This window comes from Cebus imitator, unplaced genomic scaffold, assembly GCF_001604975.1.
Source record: "Cebus imitator isolate Cc_AM_T3 unplaced genomic scaffold, Cebus_imitator-1.0 Scaffold181, whole genome shotgun sequence".
NCBI classification, from domain to species: domain Eukaryota; kingdom Metazoa; phylum Chordata; class Mammalia; order Primates; family Cebidae; genus Cebus; species Cebus imitator.
The window spans coordinates 1,207,842-1,218,706 of NW_016107496.1; the positions used below are offsets into that span (position 1 = coordinate 1,207,842).

The 10,865-nt window shown below is 57.0% G+C and overlaps 2 protein-coding genes across 3 annotated transcripts in view; one reads left to right on the forward strand and one right to left on the reverse strand.

Moving 5' to 3' along the window:
• The window catches only part of LOC108316047 (trophinin associated protein), a 10,180-nt gene extending 8,000 nt beyond the window's left edge, over positions 1 to 2,180 (forward strand). The window contains exons 10-14 of the mRNA XM_037744656.1: positions 198 to 332; positions 485 to 913; positions 1,010 to 1,379; positions 1,665 to 1,858; positions 2,021 to 2,180. Coding sequence (XP_037600584.1) covers positions 198 to 332; positions 485 to 913; positions 1,010 to 1,379; positions 1,665 to 1,858; positions 2,021 to 2,068 — 1,176 coding nt within the window. The 3' untranslated portion in view covers positions 2,069 to 2,180. The remainder of the gene's footprint in view (positions 1 to 197; positions 333 to 484; positions 914 to 1,009; positions 1,380 to 1,664; positions 1,859 to 2,020) is intronic.
• Positions 2,181 to 2,829: 649 nt separating this feature from the next.
• C1QL4 (complement C1q like 4) overlaps positions 2,830 to 10,865 on the reverse strand; it is a 13,485-nt gene continuing 5,449 nt past the window's right edge. Inside the window, exons 1-2 of one of the 2 annotated variants that reach the window (XM_017545761.2) lie at positions 6,013 to 7,557; positions 2,830 to 3,654 (exon numbers count right to left, since the gene is read on the reverse strand). In XM_017545761.2, coding sequence (XP_017401250.1) covers positions 3,475 to 3,654; positions 6,013 to 6,549 — 717 coding nt within the window. In that variant the 5' untranslated portion in view covers positions 6,550 to 7,557 and the 3' untranslated portion in view covers positions 2,830 to 3,474. Of the gene's footprint in view, positions 3,655 to 6,012; positions 7,558 to 10,865 lie in introns of those variants that run through there. The other variant, XR_005202964.1, reaches the window with a different exon arrangement.

The following is a 10,865-nucleotide window of genomic DNA, read 5'->3' on the forward strand; positions in this document are numbered from 1 at the left end:
TCTCTACTAAAAATTTAAAAAAATTAGAAAGTGCTCTCTGGAAAAGCTGCCTAACTCTCCCTGCTTCTTGGTGCCCCTCCTAATGTATGTCTAGGGCCTCTCAGGGGCTTTGATCATTCCTCATGAGGGTGGGACTCAGGCTGGTCTTTCTCCAGCCCCAGCCTGGCTTTCTTGTGTGCCTTGTTCTTTGGTGACAGGAGCAGGTTGCAGTCCGGTTATTTGAACAGGAAAGTTCTATAAGATCGCTAGAGGGGTCAGGGAAACCACCTGTGGCCACTCCTTCTGGATCCTACTCTAACAGAACCCCCAGCCTCCAGGAGGTGAAGATGCAGGTGAGTCTGTGGGGTGACAGCTTTGATGTCTATTGAACAATAACTGGGCTGGGGAAGAGGGAAAAGAGATGGGGGGTCAGGAATAGGACAATATGAGTAGACTACTGTACCCACATCTTGATGTCACACTGGGGTGTTCTCTCCCACCACAGCGCATTGGGATCCTGCAGCAGCTGTTGAGACAGGAGGTGGAGGGACTGGTAGGAGCCCAGTGTGTCCCCCTTAATGGAGTCTCCTCTCTGGATATGGTTAATCTTCAGCCCCTGCTGACTGAGATTTCCAGAACTCTGAATGCCACAGAGCATAACTCTGGGACTTCCCACCTTCCTTGTCTGTTACAACACTCAGGGCTGCTAGAGCCCTGCCTTCCAGAGGACTGCAGGGAACCACAGCCCTGCCCTCCAGCAGAGCCTGGGCCCCCAGAGGCCTGCTGTAGGAGTGAGCCTGAGAAACCAGGGCCCTCCCTGCAGGCACAGCTTGAGGTACCAGAGTCCTGCCCTCCAGCAAAGCCCAGGCCCCCAGAGGCCACCTGTAGGAGTGAGTCTGAGACATCAGAGCCCTTCTCCCAGGAACAGCTTGAAGTACCAGAGCCCTGCCCTCCAGCAGAGCCTGGGCCTCCAGAGTCTGGTAGGAGTGAGCCTGAGACATCAGAGCCCTTCTCCCAGGGACAGCTTGAGGTACCAGAGCCCTGCCCTCCAGCAGAGCCCGGGCCTCCAGGGTCCTGCTGTAGGAGTGAGCCTGAGATAGCAGAGCCCTCCCCACAGGAACAGCTTGAGGTACCAGAGCCCTGCCCTCCAGCAGAGCCCGGGCCCCTTCAGCCCAGCACCCAGGGGCAGGCTGGACCCCCAGGGCCCTGCCCTAGGGTACAGCTGGGGGCATCAAAGCCCTGCAGCCTAGAACATAGAAGTCCAGAGTCCAGCCTACCACCCTGCTGCAGTCAGTGGGCTCCAGCAACCACCAGCCTGATCTTCTCTTCCCAACACCCACTTTGTGCCAGCCCCCCTATCTGCTCACTCCAGTCTCTGAGGCCTCCAGCAGGCCAGGCAGGTAAGGAGTTGGCTGGGAAGGAATGTGAACATGGGAGGTCCTCATCTCACTGTGAGCTGTGCCCCTGCCCTACCCCTACCCCTGCCCCAGGCAATCCCATGCTTCCACTGCTTCCACACCTTCCACCCTGCCCCAGCCTGGCTCTACCTCAGGAAGCGGGGAGGAGCTGCACTTCCAGCCCTTTGCTCCCAATTGGCTTGGTCCTGGGTGGGGGAGGAGGAGAGGAAAGGACATGCTGGAAGTATAGGACCCCAGAGCCCCCTCTAAACTCTCCATGGCCCTCAGGCCCCAGCAGCCTGGCCCCTCGAACCCTAGCCCTGAGGCAGCGCCTCAAAGCATGTTTAACCGCCATCCACTGCTTCCACGAGGCTCGTCTGGATGATGAGTGTGCCTTTTACACCAGCCGAGCCCCTCCCTCAGGCCCCACCCGGGTCTGCACCAACCCTGTGGCTACATTACTCGAATGGCAGGAAGCCCTGGTGAGACTCCAACCCCCAGCCTAACTGTGGCTGCACAGTGAGCCTGATGGCAGGTGGGGGGCGGGGGCAGGGGGCCACCTGGGCTCCTTCACAAAGAGGTCAGCAGGAAGGCTTGGCTACAGTGCAAGATTGGCTGGGCTGTGACAAGTTCTCTCTCTCCAGTGTTTCATTCCAGTTGGTTCTGCTGCCCCCGAGGGCTCCCCATCATGAGGCACCCACTCCTGCGCTGCCGTGCGTCTTCCTTTTAGCCCTTATTTATTGTCGGTCTGCCCATGGGACTGGGAGCCGACCACTTTGTCCTCAATAAAGTTTCTCAAGTATCCATGTGTCTAGCTAATGAGTTCTAAGTGTTCAAACAGGCCAGCTACTGTTACTCTCCCGTTGCCCACATGGTGGCAGTGTCCTCCAGCTCAGAGTCCAGCCCTGGGCTCTCAGGATCCCCCAGGCTCCCATCCAGAAGCCATCCTGAATCCTGAAAGGAAGGGAGGCATCCCACTCCCGCCTAGCCCACAGCCTCGAAAATTCTGTAAATATGTTGGCAAGCAATTGTGGGATCCACTCTTCCTCTCACTCCTTGAGAGCAGTCCCACTTATATGCAGGAGCCCTCAGGTACTCCTTCACCCCCTAGAGCTCCTCTTCTAGAACTCTACCTGCATTGGGCAGAAGAGCAGAAGCACCAGACCCAGACCTTTGGAATCTTCCCTTGTTAGTGTCACTCAGGTTGGTGTCTTCCTCCACCTACACCGTGAGGCCCTAAAGCTCTCCTGAAGCTAAGACCTTCCCCCTTCCTTTCCATAGCAGAGTAGAAGCCTCTCCCTTTCCCGCCAGAGGCAGGCCTTGCCTGGAATTAACTAAACCTTTGCCTCTGGCAGGGACTGACAGCCCGGTAGGAGCCCTTCAGAGGAATGATGGAAATGGCCAGCCACTTTCCCCCCAGTCTATGCTCCAAGTTAAGCAGCCACACACAATCCCCCAACCTCACTTTATTGGAAGAGGCAGCAGCAGCTGTAGCCCCTGGGCCTAGCCCGGATAGGGGTGGAAAGGGGACTGTACAGAATGTGTTTTAAATGCCAGGAAAGAATTCACTGGTCCCTCCAGTTCACAGGAAGGCTGCCAAGGCTGGAGCCTGAGCCTGAAAGTGGAGATGAGGGCAGGAGGGGGTGGTAAGGGAAAGTTATCAGGACCGAGAACCTGGCTACCCTGTCTTAATGTCTTCTTTTGCCTAAATGGGCTCCTCCTGTTTCTTTTATTTCCCTCACAAGCTGCGGGGGCTTCCCTCGGCTTTCTGGGCCTCTGGCCCTGCTAGTGAAACTGCTCCCCATCTCTGTACAAAAGAGAGAGCCACGACCTCTGCCCCTCTGGGGTCCAGCGGGCACTTGGGTGCGGGTAGTCCCTCTGGAAGTCGCTCTGCTCCTCCGGCCGGGTCTCCTCCTCCTCCTCCTGGTCATATACCCTTGAGCACCAAGAGTCCGCCCATTTAGGCCGCCTCCGGGAACGAGAGGGTCCACCCCTCCGGCAGGCTCTCAAAGGGCGGGGTGGCGCCTCGGGTGGGGCAGGCTGGAGGTGGGTGAGGACAGGAGCGAAGGGAGGATGGGGGACGCGGGGCGGGGCCGGCTCAGTCAGGGTAGATGATGAAGCCGGAGAAGGTGCTGTACTTGTTGGTGTTGCCGCCGTGCACCTTCCCGCCGTCCAGCTTGATGAAGACCTCGTCGCCCACGTCCAGGTGCAGAATGACGCTGTTGCTGGCGTAGTCGTAGTTCTGGTCCGCGTCCTGAGCAATGGCACTGGCCCGGACCTAGCGAGGGAGAACAAAACAACCCGCTCATGCTCTGTGTGGAGCTGGAGCGATGAGAGGGGTCGGGGCGGCTGGGCGTGCGAAGGCTGCAGGGCAGCGGCAGTGGGGGCTGGGGAGGACCAGGGAGAGTAGGACGTCGTGGAGCTGCCCCGGCTCTGCCATTCACTAGCTGTGTGACGCGGGGCAAATTCCGCGCCTTTTCTGGACTTCAAGTTGACCTATAAAATGAGGGATAATAATAGAACCCACCTCATAGGATGTTAGGATTAAGTGAATTACATGGTGTGTCCAGAACAGTGGTTTGCATTCTTAAATTAATTTTAATGCATTTTCACATTCTATTCTCATTTTAAAAATAAAAGCCACGCCTGTAATCCCAGCACTTTGGGAGGCTGAGGCAGGTGGATCACCTGTGGTCAGGAGTTCGAGACCAACCTGACCAACAAGGCGAAATCCCGTCTCTACTGAAAATACAAAAATTAGCCGGGTGTGGTGGCAGGTGCCTGTAGTCCCAGCTACTCGGGAGGCTGAGACAGGAGAATTGCTTGAACCTGGAGGCTGAGGTTGTAGTGAGCCGAGATCGTCCCACTGTACTCCAGCCTGGGTGACCGAGCAAGACTCCGTCTCAAAAAAAAAAAAAAAATTAAAATGTGCCTGTAGAATAATTTCTAAAATTCTGAACCGGCTCGGAGCTCCTCTCAGTCCTCATGGAGGGTTGGCTTCCCCGGTGGTGGGGCAGAGGTGTGCCTGTGCGAGTGTAGGGTTCGGGCTGTGCAAAGGTGCACTGTTGCGCTCTTGCCTGTGGGCGCAGATTTCCCGACCGAGCACCCGCTGGTGCCCAGGCGTGGGAGTTGCCTTCTGCCAGAACAGGAAGCCCTTCCTCTCCTCCAGGCTCATGGCGGTCGCTTCGGGCCTCCTCCAGCCCCCCTCTTCCAGAGTCCCACAGGGACTGGTTATTAACTCATTAATTATTCATCATTATTCTAATCACTATTTACCGTCTCCAGGGCCGCAGCGCCCGCTCCGAGGAATACAGAGTGGGAGCTGCACGGTCCCCTCCCCCTCCGAAACCCGCACGATGCTTTAGTTTCACACTCGCCCCTCCGCCTCCTCCCAGATACCCTGTATAGACCAAGCACACCTACTCGGTGTCATAGGCAGACCAACACCACTCTACTCTCACACCTTCGCACTCAGCACTCACACTCCCTGACACACTCTCACCCCATGTGGACGCACACTCACTCCCTTTCCTTGGGTTCCTGCGGCAGCCCCTCTGGGATGAGACCCCAAAGCAGGTCTGGGGGCAGGCAGGCCCTGCAGCGGTATTAGGCTCCCGCAGGCCTAAAGCTCCTCGGTCGCCACCACCCCCTTCACACAGGGTACTGAGGTCACCACTCAGCCCCAACGTCCCCCTTCGGCCTGCACAGCTCTGGCACCTTCTCCCACCCGACCCCACACCTGCGGCCTCTGGTTCCCACTCTGTATGAAATTTCGGTGCTAGAGCTTAGTCCTTGGGGCTATTCCCCCGAAACAGAGGCGACAGTGACTCCAACTACCCACAAGGGCAGGGAACCGTGGAACCTGAATACTGAGAGGTTGCTAGGGAGAGTGTGGGGCCTATAGGACCAAGCCAGGGTCCAAGGCTTTTTTACCTGTCCCTTGCCTCTTTCTCTCCCAAATTCATTCCTTCCAGTCACCTGGCTGACCTTTGAGCTGCCAGGCCACAGACTCAGCTGAAAGCAAGGCTGTTCTAGGCCCCCAGCCTGGGGTGAGCAGTAGGACAGCTGCTTGGCAAGTGAAACGAGCAAGCGAATGTTTTCTTCCTTTTTACCTTTTCCTCAAGCACCCAAGCTGAATGTCCCCAACATGGGAAAGGCTGCTGACTTCCTACTCCCGGTGACACGGATTTCATTCTAATTCAAAGGAGCCTAGACTCTAGTTAGCTGGTACAACGCGAGGCTGGGAGACCCAAAGGCCAGGGAGGGCCTCCGCGGAATAAAAAGGATAGCCCAAGACAGGACAAGAAAAGAGGCGAATTGGCAGGGCGAGACACCAAAGACATCTGGTGTTGCCCATAGTTGCAATGCGAGTCGCAGCTGTAGAGACACACAGGTTTGAGTCCTGAGTTCTAATTCCATCGCCATTTATACACTCCGTGAGGCCCTAGGTAGGTGGTTTTCCTTCTCTAGGCCCCAATTTCCTCTGTGGGTTAATGAAGCGATCTATCGCTCTTGGCAGCCTGGGGTTCCTGGATTCAGTGAAGCCGTTTCGGGCAAGGATCTCAGGTTGTGGGATGAGTGTCGAGAGATCTAGAGAGCGACCAGTCTGAGCTGGGCTGGGGGAGGGGCATCTCACCTGTCCGTTCTTCATCAGGTCTGCCCACATGCTGGTGCCGTCGCCGCCGCGCATGAGCACGTGGTAAGCGAAGAAGTAGACGCCTGGCATGGGGCAAGTAAACTTGCCGCTGGCTGCTTCGTAGGCGTTGCCCACATTGGTCACCACGTCGTCGAAGCGCAGCACTTCGTATCCCTCGTGGGGCCGCCGCAGGCCCGCGTAGAAAGCAATGCGAGGCACGTAGCCGGCAGGGGGCGCCACCCCGCCCGGACCTGGGCCTGGAGGACCCGGGGGGCCTGGTCTGCCGGGCTCTCCCGGCGGCCCTCTTGGACCTGGAGGCCCCGGGGGCCCCCGCAGGCCAGCTTTCCCGCGCCTGCCCACCTCTCCCTTGGCGCCCGGCGGAAAGGGGGGCACGGAAGCAGGTGCGCCGTCGGGGCCCGGGCCTCTGGGCCCATGCGGGTCACACACCATGCGGCAGCGACCCAGCATCTCGTAGTGCGCTGGGCCGCGGGAGCTGTGCACCAGCAGCGGGATGGCCACCAGCAGGAGCAGCACCATGGCCACCCCGACGGCCGCGCCCGCCACCCTCTTGCGGCGGCTCAGCCGCGACGCGGCCAGGGCCAGCAAATCTTCCTCACTCTTGGGCGCAATGGCTGCCGGGGCCCAGGGCTCTCCGTGGGCCCAGGAGGCGGTCACCCGCCTTGGGCCGGGGTCTACACTCCCCCGACGGCTGCCCCCCACTCCCCCTACCCTGCCTCTGCGGCCTCGCCGCTGCAGTGCCGCTCCCCGAGCAGTCAGTCGAGGGGAGGCCCCCAGTGGGCTAGGTCAGGGGTAGCTCCCGACGGTTCAGAGTCCCTGGTCCTCTAGTACCCTCCCATTCAGTCCTAAGGATCCTGGGCACCTGAGATCCGCGGCTTCTCGGACGACTGCTTTCTTACAGATCTGAGATGCCTGCTCTCCAGACTGCTGCTTTCTCAGGGATGGCTGTGCCTGGGTCCCAGGCTGCCCAGACAAACCGCTCTTGGCTGGAGCCGGGACTACTCCCCGCGCTCCGGACGTCCCAGGCTCTGAGCTGCGGGTGCTGCCCACCGTGCACGATCTCCTCGTAGGTTTTGCGCCCTGCCTCTTGGCAAGCACCGACTCACCTTGCTACCCCTGCCGCGGCCCCAGCCCCTGCTAGAGCCCTGGCCCGTGCCTCTCTCCTCTCCGCATCCCTAACCTTCCTCCCCTCCCTCCCGGGCGGCGATGCGGGTGGTGTGAGTCGCCGCGCGGCGGGAGCCACTATAAGCGACTGGAGGCGGAGCGACCCCTGGTGCCCAGAGTGGGAAGCGCGGGGGCGGGGCAGGCATCGGCCCCCACCCACGTCCCCGCCGGTTCTCTAGGTTCCTTCCCGACTCTGAGCAGGTTCTGCAGGGTTTGGCGGCCCCCATCCTATCTTTACTTTCAACCTTTACCCGGAGTTTGGCATCCTCAGAGCCCAGAGGAAACCCAAAACAGCGATGGGATAAAGAGGGGTCAAGACACAAACACGCAGAGATGACAGGGGTAGATTCCCTGGTTAAAATGAGGGGGAGTGACCTCACAAACAGAAAACAATGTAAGAAGGGCTAGAAAAGATAGAAGTTCGCCACCCACACCCCTCAGCGCCCGTGATCGAATAACATGGAAAAGGGTTCAACTGGTACTAGTTGGCCTGAACTGGAAAAGGCAAATCTCTAGGTACCCCCACCCCCATCTCTCAGTATTGGGGGCGCAGAGCAGTGTGTGTGTGTGTGTGTGTGTGTGTGTGTGTGTGTGTGTGTGTGTAGGGGGAGAGAGAGAGAGAGAGAATAAGAGAACAGACCAGCCCGAGGGAGCAAGCAGGAAACCGACAAGAAAGCAGAGAAGGAGCGACAGAGAAATCAAAGAGAAGGAAAGCCAGATAGAGATGCAGAGACAGAGACAAAGCTTCGAAAAGAGACGGACTGACAGCCCCAGAGGGGGAGAGGGAGAGACAGAGACAGAGGAAGAGAGACGGAGCCGGGACAGGTTGACAGATCGAGAGAGAAATGTAAATGGCGCGCTGCAGAGAGACACCCAGGTCCGTGTTTGGACTCCAATGTGACATATCAACTGTGGGGAAGACGCGGGGGCAGGGCGGCTCTGCCAGCAGTGCTAGGCTCTGGGCCTGTGCATTGTGACAGTGCGCTCCAAAGTGTGAAGGTGGCCATGGGATCCTGGCCCTGTGTGTCCCTGGGTGAGTGCGATTGTGGATTGTGTCTTTTGTGTATGTATGTGTGAGGGCTGTTTGAAGGGAGGGATTTGTATTTGTCTTCCTTTTAGTCCCTAAATTTGGAGCCCACAAATACCATTTTTCCTACCTGGGGACTGAGAATGAGGGAATCTACTGGGGAGAAAGGAAGTCAGAAGACAGCTGTCATCTCATTTGCCCTGCTCAGCTTACCGAACACCACCCTGCCCTGGTCCCAGACTTATTCAGTCCCAGGACTCTGCCCCTTCCTCCTTCCTCAAGAATTTGTTGTTAGATGAAATCCAGAAAAGTTGGACCCCACATAATGGGTATTTGGAGTGGGGGTTGAAGTGGTCATGCAAATTAATATAAGTAAAATGCAGATTACGTGCTAGGTGCCCTCCTGTAAGAGGGGACTGTATCTGTCTTTCAGAGAGGCCAAGAGGGAACACAGCCTTTGCTAGATCAGAGTCCAGAGAAAAAGCTATTGGCTGCATCCTTTCTTAGGGCCTGGGCCCTCTGGGGAAAATGTCTTGCTCCCAGGGACCACAGAGGGTAGGAAAACAGGCTTTAGGACTGGTGAAAGTAGGGGCGTTTGGAGACCCTGGAAGTGAACAGCTGCAAAGGCCTTTTAGAGACCAGGATAAGCCAGGACTGTCATGTATGGGAATAAACAGTGTAAAATGGAGGGCACAGGGCACACCAGGGCATGATTATTGGATGGAAAGTGATTTCCTCCTCTCTTGTTTTCTGTACTCCTTCCTTGCACCACCTGACCCCCACCTCATAATGTTGCTGGGAGAGAGAGGTTGCTGAGGCTGGGCCTGTGTTGGGAGTAGGGGAAGGCCCCTAGATGTCTGCATGGAGTGGGAGAGAAAGGATTAGCAGTCAGTGGGGGAGGGGCCTCCTCCTCCAACCATAAATACAAATTTTATTCAAGGTCTTTGTCGCCATTTGTCTTCCTCGGGGGGCTGAGGGCCGTGTCAGCCCTGTGCATGTCTAATTCCGGATCTGCTCCCCCAGGCTGGATGATGGATGGATCAGAGAGCGGGCCCAGGCTCACACCAGCCTCCCCTGCCTGGTCTTCAGGCCCCATCCACCCCAGGTCCTGCCACTCCTCTCCTTCTCTTTGAGCTCCCTCCACTCACCAGAGGCCCCCTCTGCCCAGCCCAGCTCCCCACTCCCTCATTCTACTCACCAAGTCCCCCTTTTTAAGTCCCTCACCTCAGCCCCTTTCAGGTCCCAGTCCCCTTCTCTCTAGAGCTTCCCCTCTCCTCCTATCCCCAGCCCAGGCTGTGAGCTGTGGTGACCAGCAGGGCTGCAGGCAGCAGAGGATCTGTGTGGTGGGGGGAGCCGGCTTGGCTTGGCTCACGGGGAGCTGAGGGGCCAGCTCCATGAATTTATTCATGTTCTGTTGCTCTTTCCCCACACTCTGGAATGAAGCTGCCAGCTCACCAGGTCCTTATTGCTTCCCCTGCAGCTGTCACATTCTGTCAAGAAGGGACCTGGGTGGGGCGGAGGCCAGCCTGCACACCTGGGGCCAGAAGCCAAGTGTCTGGGCTCCGGGGAATGCTGGGGCCCAGGCTGGAGTCTGGGACAATTTACCCAGAACTCCTCCAGCAGCCACACTGGGAGGCCCCAGGGAGCTGGTGTGGTTGGGAATGGGAAGTAGGTAGAGAAGGTTGTGCTGCAGGACAAAGAAGGGGCAGTGGAAGAGGTGGGCAGAGCTGGCAGGGGGAGGGGAAAGGGGAGGAAGCCTTTAACAGTTTCCCGGGCTCCCGCATTTAAAGCTGAAGGCAGCCTTCACACAGTCCAGTCCGAAGGCTGCATTAACCTCTGTCCTTGACTCTGCACTAATCCTGACCCTAACCCCTATTTATATACTTGACCCCCTCTTCAATCCTAAAATGAATTTTACCTCCATAAACTGACCCTAAATGGAATGCCTCCCTCACCTGACCTGGAACCCAGGGGTCTCCCCAGAATTCCCCCCAGGACTACAGCTAGGTGTGTGTCAGAGTTCTGAGGACCAGACTCTGGATTAGCATGTGATTAGCATATGATTTGCATGTAATATGTGCCTTCTACTCTGCGGAAGTTTTCATGTTAAAATTTTATGAAGTCTAGTGGAAAGGTCCTGGCTCCTTGAAAGTTCTCCCTTTCTGTTCCTTCTCTCACACTTCTTGTCACTGACCCAGACCCCCCTCAAGGGAAGAAAGGGGGTGAAGAGGCGAACAATAGTGGGCCCTTGGGAGGCAAGGCTCCAGCAGTGTGATATGCCTCCATCACTTGCATGAGCCTCAGTTTCCTCATCAGTAAGAGAAGAGAAACCTCCTCTCTGCCTGACACTTTATCAAGATCTAAGGAAACACTTTTTTTTTCCCTTGCACTCTCTCCTTCCTCTCTTTCAGGGCCAGTCACAGTGTGGTTCTCCTTGTTCACTCTCACATTCTGGCTTTCAGCTCTCACATTGAAGATCACACAGATCTGGAAGCAGGCTGGGTTGCCTGGTACCAGTACAGCTAGTGCTCGACTTACGACCACGATTGGTTCCGACAGACCGGTTGTAACACAATTTGGTTGTAAGTTGAGTAGCCTATATGTACAGTACTGTGAAATGATGTTATAAAAATCTTTTTTTTTT